The sequence below is a fragment of the Toxotes jaculatrix genome, chromosome 15 (genome assembly GCF_017976425.1).
Source record: "Toxotes jaculatrix isolate fToxJac2 chromosome 15, fToxJac2.pri, whole genome shotgun sequence".
Taxonomy (NCBI): domain Eukaryota; kingdom Metazoa; phylum Chordata; class Actinopteri; family Toxotidae; genus Toxotes; species Toxotes jaculatrix.
In genome coordinates, this window is record NC_054408.1 from 19,439,597 (window position 1) to 19,457,354 (window position 17,758).

At 39.3% G+C, this 17,758-nt stretch overlaps 1 protein-coding gene across 1 annotated transcript in view; it reads right to left on the bottom strand.

The window, feature by feature from the left end:
- Positions 1-287: 287 nt before the first annotated feature.
- The window catches only part of LOC121193917 (polycystic kidney disease protein 1-like 2), a 35,335-nt gene continuing 17,864 nt past the window's right edge, over positions 288-17,758 (bottom strand). The window contains 19 exon segments of the mRNA XM_041056349.1: positions 288-1,295; positions 3,079-3,210; positions 3,388-3,489; positions 3,916-4,126; positions 4,348-4,508; positions 5,995-6,122; positions 6,368-6,501; positions 8,281-8,611; positions 9,774-9,959; positions 12,282-12,416; positions 12,527-12,623; positions 12,814-13,054; positions 13,798-14,044; positions 14,420-14,627; positions 14,754-14,995; positions 15,294-15,493; positions 16,307-16,453; positions 16,632-16,810; positions 17,541-17,642. Coding sequence (XP_040912283.1) covers positions 1,092-1,295; positions 3,079-3,210; positions 3,388-3,489; positions 3,916-4,126; positions 4,348-4,508; positions 5,995-6,122; positions 6,368-6,501; positions 8,281-8,611; positions 9,774-9,959; positions 12,282-12,416; positions 12,527-12,623; positions 12,814-13,054; positions 13,798-14,044; positions 14,420-14,627; positions 14,754-14,995; positions 15,294-15,493; positions 16,307-16,453; positions 16,632-16,810; positions 17,541-17,642 — 3,387 coding nt within the window. The 3' untranslated portion in view covers positions 288-1,091.

The window sequence follows — 17,758 nt, forward strand, 5'->3', positions numbered from 1 at the left end:
ACCCATGCTGTATATCGAATAAAATCAGATCACAGTTGTAATTATTTCTGACTGACTTAATTAAAACAATGCAGATTTGTTGGGTTACACTGTCAAACAGATTCTGATGAATTTCTGACAAAGAAAGCTGCTCAACAGCTGTAGTATTAAACTGCTGCTACCATGGTAACCACAGGTTCACCACAAATCAACAAGGACTCAAATTGTAATGATTACAACTTTAAACAGTTTCCCATCATCACAGTACAAATAACTAAAAGAAATAGAAATAAACCCATATTGCCATAGTGGTCTTTAATCGACCAAACACGGTGAATTATACAATACCCACAAACATATATATATTCTATATTCACATATAATAAAACAAACAAATACATAACACAACAAACATGACTGATATGTTATAGCATGCATTGAAAGTATAGGTGTGCATATTTCCTGATATGATACCATATGATTTTATTTTACAAGGTGAAACATGCTCTAAATTCATAGCAATTTATTTTGGAGTTACTGAACAAAGTGTGAGCTACACATAAACCAATTAATACATCTACTGGAAGGTATAATGATTAATGTGTAAAGAGGTTTGTTTTTGACTGTTCCTGTAAGTATTTTATAAATATTCAATTTCTGTCCATGCAGGTTTATTTTTGTAGAATTAAATGTGATGTTATAATTTTACAACAGTGGGTCTCCGGGGGTTAAAGGCTTAATTTTTCTACTCTCAGAGCTTTTATTAGCTTATATGTATTGTGGGTACCAAGGGTGATTGTGAACTGTTTCAAAAGATCGATGTTTGTATAGCGAAGTGCATAACTTTATTTTTATGAATCCTAAGTGAGCATCCTATGGCAGAAAAACAACTGCTCTCTAAATAAACACATTATTCACACCAGCAAACAGCAGCGTAATTCTGTGTGTGTTCATTATCTATCACACCGTATTCACAAAGCAGCACGCTTCTGACCTCCCAGCAGAGAACAAGCAAAGAATAATGAACATGAACAGATAAGCATGTGGATACTAGTGCATACAAAATATTCAGAAAACCTAGTTATGAAACATTACTACATAAAGCTTTGTCCCTAAGGGTTTGGTGAGTTGTTGGATGTCTGAAAAATGTTTACATCAATTGCATTGCTAAGGACAGTTTTGCTGTTATTAAGGGTCAAGCCACTGCTGCAGTTTACGTCAGGCCCTAAAGAGTCTTTAGTATCTTCATATCTGATCCCAAAAAGGTTGCAGATTTTCTTCAGCATGAGGTCGACGATCTCCTCCTCCTCTGAGGGCTTGGCAAGAAAACAAGAAATACTGGAGATGATTCTTGAAACCAGTCACGGACAAGGATGTATCATGTAAGGAGTGCTTTGGACCCTAGATCTCAATTTGCCCCTCTTTGCTCTCTTTGAGGCTGTGTGAAATGCAGACTCAAAATGGGAGTGCAACTCAGTTCTTGCAGCTACCCCAAAAACCTTCAGAAAATTACAATGAAGCAATTTTGTTCCCTCTATTACAGTGACATTTTGCTGGTGTACCATAGCTTTTGTAAAAATTGTGTTTTGTTTTGTTTTTTTTCTCCCCACACCGGAATGAGGAGAGGATGTCAAACTCCTGTACCAGACTGACACCCATTAAAAGAAAGCTGTGATGAAAGCCATACTGTGTCAACACAGACAATATTAATAGTAAATATTGAGAAATGAGATAGAAGGATAAAACAAAACTGAATCCAGGAAAAACTCTGAAGTTCTGCTCTGAGAGTGAGGACAATGATTTCAAAACTTGGGACCCTTAGTGCAAGACGAGTATTCTTTTATACCTATGCCAGTTAAACTGCACCAAGACCTACTGTGTCACTGACTTCTGGGTTATGTGATATCATTGCCACCTGCCAACCATCAGTGGTGTCCAAAATCAATCTCTCTGATTACAGAATACATCACCAAACTCACTGGACTGGCAACAAAGCTAACATGAGATAGCATGTTCAGGCGGCTTAGAAACAATGACCCTAACCCAACCTCACACTTGTTTTTCTCTGAGAAAAATCTTTAGACTCACAGTGCTGCTGAGGTAGATCTGAATTCAAGTTATTCAACAATATATTGTTTAACTTATATGTTTTCCAAGGCTTTCTTTCTAAGGTTATAAATTTCATAATGTCTTATGTATTTAGTAAACCTTGAAAACTTGCTCCATATAGCACCTCTGGGTGGATGTCATGAATTAAAAATGCTATCTTCTGCTGATGCACTTGCAATGACCTAATTAATCAGGAATAATCTTTTTCATTCTTACTCATGATACCTGGGAAAGTTAAAGTACCATAGTTTTCCAGTCATTCTTACAGCAGCACATACATTAGCCAGTGGCTTGGCTTTCCATGACCACTGAGCTAACGGCAATGGAGGGTTGAGCATTCTGTTAAAAAGACAGTTACATAAAATTACAATTTCAACAGTAAGGGCACTGCCTTGCAGCCTGTGAACCATTACAGCGTCAGTGTTACATCTGATCCTACCATTTCGTACATCACAGGCTGCTACTATTCACCTTGCATAATCTCATCAAGGAGACAAATAGTAAGAAGCCCCCGAGCGGCCATAGAGAGCAAAAAATTATAAATAGAGGCCACGTTTTACTTTGCTGAGTGCTCGAAAGGCTATGGATGCCCAAGAGATACAGTTAATTCCCACATTTTGATTAATTCATTCCCACGTTTTGATTAATTCATGAGCACGAGATAAGTTGAGTCAAAACAACAGACCAGCCTTTCTCCCAAAAGCACTGTGGTCAAGCTGGATGCCCCTAAATTTAGTGTTCACCCGTGTTCCAGCCTTTATGGTTCATGTGTTGAAACAGCTCTGGAAGCTGGAAGAGGACCAGGTCCCTATGTAGATACGAAGGGCTCATTCTAAACTAAAAAAAAAAAAAAAAAAAAAAAAAAAAAAAAAACAAACCTCACAGATCCTTAGTTTCAGAAAATTCTGTGCCATTTCTACCAGTAGATCTCCTTAAATACTCCACACTGGTCCTTTAAAACAATGACCCCCTCTCTCTGATAAATTTTACCTTGTGGTATATCTGCTCCTGGTTGAATGCCACGAGGATCAGTGAAATGAAGAGATTGAGGACCACAAATGTCACGAACATGATGCAGGAACCAAAGAGTAATCCACCAAGCAGGGGAGTGTAGTCCAAGACCTGGAAAACAGTGAATCAGTGAGACATGAGTCATTTTGAGCTAAAACTGAGTACATAATTCTGATTCATGCTCACAGATAGAGGTGAGAGACTCTGTAGTGTGTTCTCATATCCTCACATTTAGGTACTTTATATAGCAAAATATTTATTCGGTGAGTAGGGAAAGGTCTCACTCACCTCGTCATAATTAAAGATGCCTATCTGCAAGCTGATAACGGTGAGGAGAGCATCCGCCAAAGTCCTGTAAGAGGACATCTTCCAGCCATAGATCACGGTGCACTAGAAAAGTATGACCCTTATGTCAGTAGGGAAATCCCTTCTATCCTTCAAGCCTTCTTTGTTTATCTATCTCCATTTTAACCGTAGAGAATAAAGATTAAATCAGAAGATTAAAATTCATTAATATATTTTGCACAACCTCCCACCGCACCACCACCATCACTGTACTCCCAACACTCACACACACAGGAAGGGAAATTCTGTTCTTTCAACTTTCTGCACTCACCTAAAACTGTTGGCTTTCAGTGAAAACACTGTGAGGTAAGTGTTGATACTCACTGTACTGCTTAGACATATGTTCATTTTAAAAAGGCTTGAATATCATTTACATATAGTTCTGGCAATGACTCAGAAAAGAGCAGTGAAACAGAAAGACTGTGATCTTTCTGAAAGGGGCACATCTTAATAAATGGACAATACACTCACCGCAGTGGAATATGCTATGAGCATGATCACAATGATCACAAGGAAACCGGATATGTCACTCCAGGCTCGCTGCAGTGCGGCTGTGATCATGTTCATCTTGGGGTTCAGTCTGAGCAGGTGCCACAGTTTGACAGTGGCGAGCAGGACCAGGAAGGCGATAAGATACTGAAGTACCGAGTCTGCGGTGGCTGTCTCATAAAAACTGGCAAATCTGCACACACAGTAAAGCTGTGAGCTGTCAGAAGTGGCAGAGGAACTACTCATCCTTTACTTAAGCACCAATGTAGCAAAAAAAATCCATTAAATGTAAGTCGTGCAAAAACAAAACTCTAAGCAGAAGTACCAGTATTATTAGCACACTTGTTTTTTCATGCCTTGCCATAAAAACAAAACATGAAGCATAGGCTTTAGCACAGTGAATGTTAGTCTCACTGGTCTCTGTGGTTTTGGTAGTAGGTCATATCGCGGTTGCCAAGCAGGGTCCTTTTGATGAAGACAGCCACGGCACTCCAGCTCAATAAGATGACAGTCAACTCTAGAAGGTTCCACTTGCTCCTGAAGTAAGTCCACCGCTGTTGCTTCATTAATTTGCCCTTCCAGAAAAAGAAAAGACTGTTATTATTGTCATATATGCAACGCAACAGGAGCCAGTTTGTGTGCTTCATCGTGGTTTTGTTCCATTAATTTCATAAGGGTAAAAAAAAAATAAAAAATAAAAAAATTATAACATGAGTTAGAAATATTTTAAATCATGTTTGAAAACCTGCACAAATAAATGCAGTTATTTTTGTTTGGTGTCAAAATGCTAATTTGTAATATAAATATGAATGTACAGCTGCCACTAAAAACTCATTCTTTGTATATAAGCATGTGCATTTCAAATGATACATTATGTTCTTTTTATACATATTGATGAAAAAATGTTCATTTTCAGAATTAAATAATATTTAATTAAAATATTGCTTGCTTAAATTAGAGGTTTTCACCTTTGCTGGCCTCTTAACATATTTTGTATTTATATAACCCTCATTTATTTGTGGGAACGTTAATGGTGTAAATTAAAACATCAAAAGAATAAAAAGTAAATGTTAATAACATTAATGAAAATGAAGAATTTTTAAAAAAATGTTTTAAACTTAAATGTTTGTAGATGCTTTGTATTTGCTGCAATGTGCATTTATGCAGTATGGTTTAAAATACAGTATTTATGAGTGAGTCCTGATGAGACTTTGATCTAAATGCTGTCTAATATAAAAAACTTCCTGCTGAACTTCAAAAGGGTGCGCACAACATAAAAAAAACCCCCAAAACTAAACAAAAAATTGCCTGTGCAGTATTAAAGAAAAAACAGTCCTATTTCTGTACATGTGCTACCAAAACCAAAATACTCAGGTTATTTGTGTGTCAATATAACACAAAAAGGGTCTTAAGGGCTGCAAAGAAGGACACACAATGGGACATTACTGTAACAAAAATTACAGTTAATGGTGAACAACCATGAACATAAACCAAAGTGGCCCTGAAGAAAGTGAGAAAAACATATGACTCAATGCTGCACAAAAAAAGAACAAAAAAAAAAAAAAGAAAAATCACATATTGCAGAGAAGATTAATGCTATTACTTCCTCACAACCACATCAACATCATCAAGACATTAATGTTAATACAGTCGGATGTTTCTCTCCTTATGTTATGAAATAATTTAAGAAGCATATAATACAAGGGTGACAGATTATATTTAACATTAAGCGTGGAGTTGAAGAGGGTTTGACAGCTGCTCTGAAGTGCTCTGTCAGTTAGTTAACCACATGCACATCTTCAGCTTCATCAGCTATTTAACCTCAGAGTGTGTTAATAAATCCTGTTCGACTGATTCCTGCCAGTCCCAACAATGGCATTAATGAGCCCTGCCTGCTAATTATGAGGTCAATCTGAGGTTCTGAAGCCCTAAGAAAACGTAAACAAACAAAAGGCCTGACAGTCCCATTAGATGTCTAAATTCAAACCCAGCGGATGCATGGATAACAAAATGACAAGAGGTACTACGACCACATCATACAGTAGTCGCGTTAATGTTTACCTGCATGAACATATAATAGAGGATAAAAAGCAAATATATGATCTCAGCAGCCATAACGAAGACGTGAAGACCGCCGGTTGACTGGTAAAGACGAACACTCTGCAGCTCACTGTGGAACTGAAACGCTCCTGCAGAATTAAGAAGAAGAGTTTTATTTAAATACATGCAGGATCTCATTCATATAAATTATCAATGGGAAGTTAGAAACAGCGAAAATAATCCCAGACTGAAGTTACAGTTAAATTGTAAGAAAACAAAGACAATAAAATCTGACTTTATGGTCTAAGGCACACAGCGTGGTGTGATTATAATATAAAAATGATCTTTGACATAGCTGTAATTGAATTATGATAATGAAGACACTCAACCTTACCTACAGCCGTGGTCTCGAACAAAAGGGTGACAATGCAGAAGAGATTCACATTTGCATTATAAACAGTGAACTCCACAAAGAGTGCCCTTGTGTACATATCCAGCCATCTGGTCCTGAACAGAAACTCAAGGGTGCTGTGAATGAAATACATAAGAGTATTTTAACTGTAGGCATTCACTGGCTTTTTTTTATTTTAAGTGTTACATTTGTGTTAAAATGGCTCAAAATTAGTTTTCACATCTGTATATTTTCACCAATAGTGTGAAAATATATATACTTTGATAAATCTGAGGATTATTGCACTGTATGAGAGGCCAAAACTGAAATTTTCATTCGTCACACACACGCGCACGCACGCACACACACCAGTATTAAGCACTTGCACATACAGACTGTTGACAAATTAAAGGAAAAACCTGCGTAAATGAGGGGAGAAACAATGAATGCAGATGCTTCCACACCAGTGTACTGCATGGTACATTTGAGCAACATCCAGTCATGCTCTGTGACATGTATAATAATGCTGGGCAGGCCCAGGGGATAGTGATTTGTGTAAAGGTGTTAGGGGAAAAGGATCTAAGTGACTTTGAAAAACAGTTCTTTGTTGGGGGCCTGGATGGCAGGAGCATCAGTCACAAACACTGCTTAACTGGCTGGTGATTCAGTAATAGTGAATAACAGTGACTAAACTGACATCTGTATTTCAATCTATGGGAAACCGCATCATTAAATAGGGTCAGAAATTGCAGTCGACAGCGCACATTTGATGACAGCGACGCTCGTGCAAACCCCTCATTACAAAGCTGACCGCACATGTGAGAGTTCAGTGATGCAAAAAAACCATAGGCTCTGGTCGACGGAGATGTGGGGGGAAAAAAAACATGGTCAGCTGAGTCATCCTCCATCACAGAATGGTACAGGCTTCAATGCTTGACGCCTACAGTGAGGGGGCCCAGTGGCTCTGCTGTGCTCTGGGAGGCATTTTTCCAGCATTGTTTGGGTCCACTTGTCCCCTAAAAGGGAAGAGTCACTGCACACTGATAGAAAATCATCCTAAGTGATCACCTTTATCCTTTGCCTTTATTATAGTGACACTGTAGATATGACAGGAAAAAATAAAAGCACAGATAGAGAGAGACGGGGGGAGACATGCAACAAAAGACCTCTGCTGGATTCAAACCAGAATAATTACATAAAATGGATGAAAAAAAAAAAAAAAAAAAAGGTGGTGGTGAGTGGTGACCATAGGAGGTGCCACTACCTGCCAGTGCCACTAGGAGGATCCTGACCTTTCTCCACCTTGAGGTAGCAACCTCCAGTAGAAGTATGGTGCCTTCCACACACATACATACAGACAGGTGACAAATTAAAGGAAAAACCTAAAAAATGAATGGAGAAACAGGATGATAACGCTCGCATCTATAGGGAACGAGGGGGTCACTGAACAGTTTCGATAAATGTGAAAATGATGTAAATCACATGCTGTGGCCTTCACAGTCACCAGATCTGAACCCCAGCTGAACACCTAAGGGAGATTTTGGACTGATTTGTTAGGCAACACTCTTCACCACCATTATCAAAACACCAAATGAGGAAATATCTTTTGGAAGAATAGCGTTCAGAGAGGTCCAGAGAATCAATTCCATCTCTCACCTATCTGTACACAAATTTTCATATTATGCATACACATGTATGTGTGTGTGTGTGTGTGTGTACATGTATGCATGTAGGTGCATGTATATATGTAGCAGTATGCACATATTTGCAAATACTTAATACTGAGATATACTTTATGTAAGTGAAGTATTCAATTTTGACCTAGACGGCTTTGAATAGAACCAACTTAGCCTGCTGAGAATAATCACAATCTTTGCTTCTTGAATTGATGCATCCCAGTTTGCTAATGTACATACCTGCTAGCATTTTCTAAATTTGGGCCAAGCTCTGCTACAAAGCCACCTCCCCTGTAGAGCACCATTTTGCCCCAGACAGGGTAAGATCTGAGCTGTGCCTGTGTCTGGTACATCCAGGGACTGGAGGTGCTTGCAGAGATATTATCCTTTGCAGAGTGGTTCCATCCAGGGTTATAGGAGCCCATGTCCTCCGCCTCCCATGAGTATGGCGCATGACAGTCTGGCACAAACTGCAGCATGGAGCCTGCAGTCTGACAGGAGTTCTTCTGCACTCTCAACTGACGAAGACGAGCATTACCCACTAGCTTGGAGTTTCCATCTGTGATAAATCCTGAAACACAGCATTTTACGGTTTCTTTGTTTGATTTTCCACAGACAGTGCAGAATGACAGTGTGGTTAGTATGGTTTTCACGTTTTGAATGAAAACCATACAAGAGTTACCTTAATCTCCTCACAGCAGCTGATGCTTTTACAGGTTTTATAAAAGAAAATACGTAACCTTATCTACATGTGGGGGTTTCATGGTACCCAATGTTAGTGAAGCTGCTGGAAACCCCTACTCAGCTGGGACTGATGTCCCGGGGATTAAACAAATACTGTTGCGCCAACTTTCTCAGTCCAGGAAATCTTTAAAAATGTATTGCCCCAGGCGATAGGAAATAGATTCGGCTTGCATGGATAATGGGCTAACAGCAGCAGTCCAAAAAGTTGTTAATTAAATCACGTTTTATCCGACATTTAACTGTCGTTAATCTCTGTCCCTGCAGTTACACTCACAACAGCCAAACAGCATCTCTCCCTCTCTGCTGCTTGCATTATTCTGCTGTGCAAATATTGAACAAGAATTTCCTTCCCCTAAAGAGAACTCACTATTGATCAGTTCAAACCTACATTAACCCCCAGTGTAGGACTGGGTTGAGCCCTAAACATTGATTATAGAAAAAACACATAGATTAAGAAATTAGATGCTAAAACTGTTGTGCTACTGTGGAGCTCCTCTGCTGTGGAGCTGATGTTTAATTCCACAACATGTCTGCTTTTCTGGACAGCAACCAATGTTTTAAACAGCTTTCATGCCAACAGAATTTTGGCACTAGAGGACTTTTAGTCTCCTAGAAAAAAAAAAAACAAAAAACAAAAACTATCAAAGCTGCTGCTTTGACACAAGTCACTGTAAATCCATTTATGCATTCTGCTTCACAGAACAAAGCACTTTATCAAACTTTAATGAGAGAAGAAAGTGGAACAAAGAGTTTTTGTCAAAATGTTTCCATCAGTATAATGTCACAGTTCTGACTTTGAAGAAAAACTGTATACGCTATATAATATATATAATTTCCTATGTTACTAGTCAAAATCACACGAGGCTGACCTCTATTTTCTACCTATATTAAGATAAGAACATTTAAAATTTCTATAACATTAGGTCAAGAATGAGACAAAATTTGACTTACTGAGATTAACACAACTTCTGTCTCCTCTACATTTTTACCTGGATAAACTCCAAAGAGGTTACTGAGCAGAGATGTGTTGGCCCACGCAAACACGTCCCCGAGACTCATGCTGTCTGAGATCTCTCCACTGAAGCTGTCCTGTATGTGCTGGTTTAGGAAAAAAGCATTGGGGTCTCTCTGGCCGTACGCCACCAGCAGCAACATCCACATAAACCCCACGTAGGCTGAAACACACGACATAACAAATGGGCATGTTGTGGTTCAGCAAACTCACCATGAAATAAGAGGGCTGGGGATCAGAGTCAGACAAAATTAAGGCACATGCTGAAATTGTTAATGAAACATTCCTTATTTCCCACATTTTGGGTTATGTGTTGCTTGTTGGCAGTTTTACTTTATTTTACATGTTGATTTTGTTTTGTGAATTTTCTTGTCTGCGTCCCCCGATTGTTGATTGATTGTCCTGAAAAGGACCAATACTTGCAGAGTCCTGGGAAGCAGCGAGCCAATGAGAGAATTGTGAGGCAGACCTATATCTGCCTGACAGAGAAGGACAGGTTCAAAGATGGTGCAAGCACTAAATAGTGCCGGGATGTTCAATATATACCAGCTGTGGACTTTTAAATGTAAAAGTATCTTGAGTCTTTCAAGAAAAAAAAAAGCAAACAGTTGACTATCTGACCCTGGTACATGAACAAATGAGCAAGCCCTGAAGCTCCCAGGTGGTCTCTTAGGTTTTCTTTGGAGTATGAGCTGCAATTCGGTATGTACAGGAAGTGTTGGGTGTCCAGTGAGTCTGTATGAGAGCTGGCTGAATCAAGTGGAGTATGAGGGTTTGTGATGCTGAATAGTCTCAGCAGCAAGTGCACACCAGCACTGCTTAATGCTAAACTTTGTCACACAGTGCTAGGTGAGTTTGTAACACTATGTTAAGTTCAAATGCTTTCATTTATATGCCGGACAGTTAATCTGGTGACATATAAAAGTTGAATAGGTGCAAGAAGGTGAACACTTTTGTCAGTGTCAGACTTCAGGGAAAGGGGATTTGGCTATTTCCTATGTATTGAACTTGCAAAAATACCAGTAGAAAAGATCAATTTGTTCATGTTAGGCCAGGTCTAGCTTTAAAGAGGGGAATGACAGAGCTGGGAGCAACGCTATGAGCTGTTTGCAGTCCAGGGGAGGATCAGGTACATATGTGCTGACTGACAGCTTGTGTATTTATCTCTGTTAAGGACCCACAGGCCAGGCAGTGCTCCCCAGGCTCCACAAAGTTTATTCCCATCCAGACCACCAGAGAGGAGCAGGGACAGTGACACAGCACCGACCACGCTATGCACAGGAAGTTGAGAGAAGAAAGAGGAAAGAGGCCCACAACCTGAAGACCATAGCTGTCACCAGCCAGCCAGAAAAAGGGGAAAAGCCAGCAAACTGTGATCAGTTACAGCAGGTAGAGCTCTCCACTCTGCAATCTGTGTGTATGTGTGTGTGTTGTACCCTGGCCTAGAGGAAGTTGTGCTGGCAATTAAGGATGGACCTGTGCCTGAAAGCGAGGTCGAAAAGGGGAGAGCCCCCCCCCCCCCCCCCCCCCCCCTCAAAAAACAGGAGAGACAGCTGCTAGTTGACACAGATGGTCAGACTATGGACATTAAGCACTCTCTTGCCCTCCTGCTTCAGGTCTTTTAATTCTATTTTTTAAATTTTTTAATCATATTAGGTTTTGTTTCAGGTATTTCTAATGAACATCTTATCTGCTTTCACCTTCCTTCTAGTGGGTTTTATTATTTTAGTGCTAATCGACCTTTTGCATATTTTAAGTGTAATATATATATATATATATTTATTTTTTACCTCTTTAAGTCTCTGTGTTCTTGGCTACTGGCTGCTTCCTACATGTTAAAAAAAAAAATCCCACCCTCTTCATCCCCTCAGCCCGGGCACATTCAGGCACAGCATTGATTACAGGTCACCCATGTTTTGACAGCACTCAGAGCTCAATACATAATCACTGCAATTATGCACATAAAACAGAGGAAAATAAGGGCGTACAGCACAAGTGGCCTGTATTGACAGCTGCATTGATTAAATAAAGATGGAGCTGTTCTGTTAGTCGTGTGTTGGATGGACGCCTGAAAAACTCCTCCTGTGTAGACACGCTCTCGTTTTCGTTTAAACCATCATGATTTAAGAGACAGCTGTAATGTGAACAAAAAAACACCAAAGCCCACAAAGTTTATGTACGTATGTCTGTGCATATGTACATATTCATATGCATACTGTACATCTCTGTAGGTTATATACATATATAGCATACATGCCATATGCCCTGTTTTAGACTTTCAGTTTAATGACGGACCAGGGCATCTGGTTAACCTGACATATTGTGTAGCAGTTTTGGGTTGTGTATTTCCATAGTAACGAAGACACTTGCAGTAAACCATGAGTGTTTTCATTTAACTCTGTTATTGGAAAAGGTTTGATCTGGTTAACTTGAAAATCCTGTCTGAAATACCCACAGTGAGATGAGAAAATATCATTCTACTTACTCAAAATCTCTCTGAAGAGGGCAAAGGCTTTTTGCTCCAATATCTTGTTCCTTTTCATCTTCTCAATGTCCGCAGGAGGAGGCGGCTCATAAAGATTCCTATCCCGTCTGACCATTTGTTGGGCCTTGCCGTCGCCTGTGGGTGAACAGATCTCTGCTTGTTTCAAAACCTGAACAGTTTTTGATCATCAATAAGTCAAGATTTGAGAGAAGCTGTATCTTGGGTGCTTTTTTTTTTTTTTTTACCTAGATTTGTGTCGTTTTTGACAAATGTCACATTTTGATAATCTTCATCATCAACTTTCTTTATTATAAGAGCAAAGAAGGCCGCAAGGCATAGCACCTGTGGGAAGAGTCATAAGAGAAAAGAGATTTACAGATGTCTGAATATTTGGAACAGGTCCTTAGAGAATAAGTATTGATAATTATTAACATTATTATTATAGTGAGAAAATTATGGAAAATTATAATACATAACAATATTTGTCTTTGAAATCCTGAGCTACAGGTGAGGTATAAGGTTTTCTACTCACCTTCACTGGCTGAATAACGAGGACACTCTGAAAAAAGGACACAATCATGGATACCAACCAGCTTACGGAGCGTTCCTTCCCAAATTTCAACCCATAAAGCATTGTGAAATATCCCGCTACAAAACTGGTAGCGACCACTAGCAGCCAGCCGACAAAAATAAACCACCAGGGTAACCCTCCATGACAGCACACTCTTTTCTTCTGATTACTGTCACCAGCAGTGCTGTCTGAAGGACTCAACCTGTAAGTGGAAGGAGTAGCAGAATACTGTTAACTTAAAAACAGCACTCTTCTGAAGCACAGTCATGGCATTTCATGAGTATTGTAATTTTAAATGGAATCTCAGATGGAAATGTCCCACATTCAGACCAATCACACTTACTTCATACTACCAGATGTACCCTAAAATTTAATGTGTGATACATTAAATTACATTCAAACACTACATACAACTACATACAAAAACTCCTACAATAATAATAGAAAAGTTGTTAAAAGTAGATTATACCAGTGGTTTGCAAGTGGTAGTCCTTCAGCCCACAGACTGTGTATTTCTTCATGAATTATTCAATATTTCGGGAGATATGCTTATTTGCTCTCTAGCTGAGAGTCACATGAGAAGATCAATACTACCTCCAATAACACCATTTTTTTCATGAGCCATATACACAATGCCCGGAAGCAGCTACCTTCTTATTCTGAAAGTCAAGTTGACTGTTCTTGAAAGCACAACCAGAAATTGTTTTCAAAGTGACCACCATTTGCAGCTGCATTATCCTTTTTGTTACTGATAACTATGATAGAATATCATAGAATATCAATAGAACATACATAATTAAACATAATTAAGATAAAGCTAAAACAAACAAAGGAGATTGATTGTTAACTTTGAAAACTATTAAGTGACTCTCTAAAGGAAAAATAAATACATCAACAGACTAAAACATGCAAATCTATTCTTCATCTAATGAATGACTTCTGTACTTGTTCTGGATGAATTCATCCAGGTTGAGGGAGCTGGATGTGAAGAGCTGATCTTCAAGGAAGCTCTTCATGCCCTGGACTTGCTGCAGGGCCTGGCTGTAGCTGTGAGGAGTGGGGAAGCCAGACGGGCCCAGCAGGCTCAGCTCTTTGTCAATGTGACACAGCTGCCTGTACAAATACTGGGTTTTGTTGCTCTTCTTCTGAATGCCTTCCATGTTTGTCCCAGGATGCACACTAGCACTGCCCTCTGGATTTATAAATACAGTAATGTTTCACTTAGTATACATCTCTATATGGAAGTCAGTTCTTAAACATTCAGGCACGTGTGGCAAGTATAAGGCAGTGATGCTGTGATGACTGCATGGCATGGCCTATGTTATTCAAATTTTTGTGGCTCCTTGAGTGAACTTCCTACTCTCCATTCTCTGTTTACACCAGCTGTATCTGCAGACTGAACAGATTCTGATAAACTTAACTGCAACCTGCTTCTCAATCTGTCTTGTTTTGTTTCTTCTGCTGCAGGGCTTCAGCTCTCTATGACATCTGCCTAACCCCATTCTATAAGAGCACTATATCACATAATAAAGACAGAACTGTATCCACTATCCATAGCAGAACACACCTTGTAGCTGAGGCTGAACGAGCTTGCAAACGCTCTGTGTTTTTGACTGGGTGCTGTCACTGCTTTTGTTACTCTGTCGGACAAAGTCGTCCACCACAGAAAGGACAGCATTGATATCAGCTTGATGCCCGGGTCCAAACTCCGACTTTTCGGGCGGGATGTTGCTTTTCACAGTCTTAGAGAGTGAATGGGCAATTCTTGTGATATCCTGAGAGAGAAAGTGTTCAGATATAAAAATGTGTGTTTTATTCGACTTTAATTATTTACATATCCTTCACTACTGTGAACATGTAGAGCCTCAAAGATTTTACACATAAAAACATGAAGCACCTACCTTGATGATAATGTCTAAAGTGACCGTGACATTCATGTTGTTAGTGCCAGTCTGTGAGGAGGGAGTGTGCAAGGTTCTCTCCTGCTCAGGGGCAGCTGGTTTTCCTGTTTTGTGCTTGCAACAAGACATGTCCCAAGGACGGGTGTTTCTGAAGATACTAACAATGAGGATATTCACTGGAAACATGATGAGTGAACTCTGGACTCCAACCATGAACTGTTGCCAGGTAAACTCAAAGTGACCTGGGACCAGAGACAGAGAGTGAGAGAGAGAAGACATTGTACTGGATGTTGTATATCAATTAGCTTTTTCTGTTCCCATAATTAATAAACTAAGTATTTTGTCTTATAATGTTGCTCTTGGGCTTCTTGTATAATTGGTAATACATAAACAGCAAACAACCAGCAACTTTATAAGCTAATAAAATAGGAAAATAGACTACAGAAAATCCTTATAAACACAAAAGAGACAACCCAGCTTTAATAAAGGGCTGGCCTTTTGTCTTTGAATAAACAGAACTCTAATGTAAACTTGGGGTACCCAGGTCCATGGTCTGCTCAGATGGGTCTGTTGGGATGCCATAAAACATGATGCTGGTCAGCATTGTGCAGAGCAGCAGGGAGAAACAGCAGGACACTCTCTGCACACAAGTGAAGGTGCTGCTCGGTGGTCGGCTTATCACCGAGTACCAGAGGTGTCCATCGCTGAAATCCTTTGTTGTCCTCATGAAGAACAAATTACTGGAAAGTGAAAGTAGCAAGGGGTAAAACTGTGAAATAAAACATTTTTTCTTCTACATGAGCTGCCAGTTACAGATGGATTAGCATCCCATTTTAATTTCCTATCAGGTCTTTTTTTTTTTTTTGCTGCTAAACCTCAGCATAGAGCCATAAATCCCTCACCACCTTGGTGTGTAAGTGACTCAGTTGGGATTGGAGCTAAGTGACAGTTTGTATTTCATTTAATTTCTTAAATGCAGTTGAGTTCAAATATCTTATAAATCAGTCTGAAGCCAAATATAAAATATAGAAAACACATTATACAGAGACCCTCTTAGCTCAGTGAGTGTGGCACTGATTTAATCAGGTATACTTGGTGCTCTGGTGTAACCCTGTCTCATTCAGTTTTTTTTTTTTTTTTTATTAAAAATGAAGATACTGGACTGTGTGGGTCAAGTGTTCCTGTAAATACTTCTCTACGTCTCCATTTGATTTGTATTTCTGCTACTCTCATGCAACAAAATGAATGAAGTATTGGTAGATTTTTTCAAACGTTGCTAGCCTCGTGTGCCCAGAAGTCAGGGCTCTGTTGAAAGCTACATCCTGTCTGCTGGTTTTCATGTGCAACTCTGTTATATTTCAAAAATGGAGCGTGGAGTAAACTAGTCATTCAAACTAAAATGCAAACCAGCTATTGCATTTCATTTGCATTTGATCCATGCTCTCCCCATTCAAACTTAAATGAAAAATCACATTTTGGGTTTCACATTCAGCCATTAGACTTGTTTGTGTGCGTAATTTTGCTGCCGATGTGACTCAGTACTTTTACCTTACCTGAACCTCCTCAAATCAATCTCTGTTGAGACAGGGAAAACTTTATCAAGGGAACAATCACCCATATCTATGCTCAGCCAGGAGTTGCACAGAAAACGCCATTTCTGGTTGGTCTGCAAATCCAGCACCATGACATTGCCTACATACCTGAGAAAAAGCAGCCAAAATAAATGAATCAACAACATGTGTGCACAGTATGTGAGTGCATACAAATACATTGAAGGAAATGTCATGACTAATATTTTTTTCTAAAGAGGAGGAAAACATCTTTCAAGAATGCTTTTTTTTATTTTTGAATGGTTCTGACATTTCAGTATTTGCCTACCAGGCAGGGTGGCTCCCTGAGTTGTTGTGCCACAATCTGATGCCCTGCAGATCTCCCAGGGAAAAGGGTGTAGTTAGCAGGAACATATCCTCCGCACCTCTTTCAAACACACATTTCTTTGGATCTGTCAGGTGGTGCGGCTCACTGTTTCCATCCTCACCCAGAAGAGTTATTGTTACCTAAAACAGTTGAATACTATGCATGTTGAAAGTGAAAAGTCCAGTGCAGAAATAAATTCCCTTCAGTTAATCCTGACATACAGCAAGACAAATGAAATGAAGAAAATACTGTCACACTCACCTTTATATATTCAGTACAAATCATTACGGCCAAAATTGTCCAGTAGAAAGAATTATTTAATCAAGTCAGATGAAATCTTATCACATCCAAAAGACTATGTGTGACGTACAGTACATAAACACTACATCTCCCCAACAGCCCAATCAGCATTGCTGCTGGCTACAGAGCAACTATTATTTATTGTCTTCAAGATGCTTTCAAAGCCAAATACAAACACTCAGCAAAGTAAGCCTTGATCATGGTTTTGTTTGGACCAAAAAACACTGATTATCAGAAAACCATTGCAAAACACGTGTATAAAAAGCATGAATAAACCGCTGCTAAAAACACATCTCAAAAGGTTCACAGACAAATGTGCTGAAACTAAATTAACCTGTGGCTCTGAGTAAAGAGCAGCCCCAGTCATCTGTCAAGACATCTCTTTGAGTCAAAACCAAAACATAAATGCATCTATTGTTACTTTAAGCTGTGATAACTAAAAGAAGGAAAACAAGCCACTGACAGAATCCTTGCTGCTATGCAGATTCTTTGTTAGCCCCTCTAAAGTGCAGAGTTTTTTCCAAATTTAATTGTTTTTACTATAAATGCTGAACTGAAAATATATTTTACCTGAGAGGAGGTGGAGGCTCCTCTCCGATACCCCGTGCTCACACTTAACAGGTAGTGGTACTCGTCCATGGGGTCATTGTCTTCCAGCACTGTCACCTTCACCTGCCAAGTAGCCAAAAAACAAAAAATATTACATGAAAATAAAGCAGAAGGCAAATCTGGCAAATATGAAAATATTTTCTTTTAAAATTATTTATGAATTATACTCCGGTGAAGGC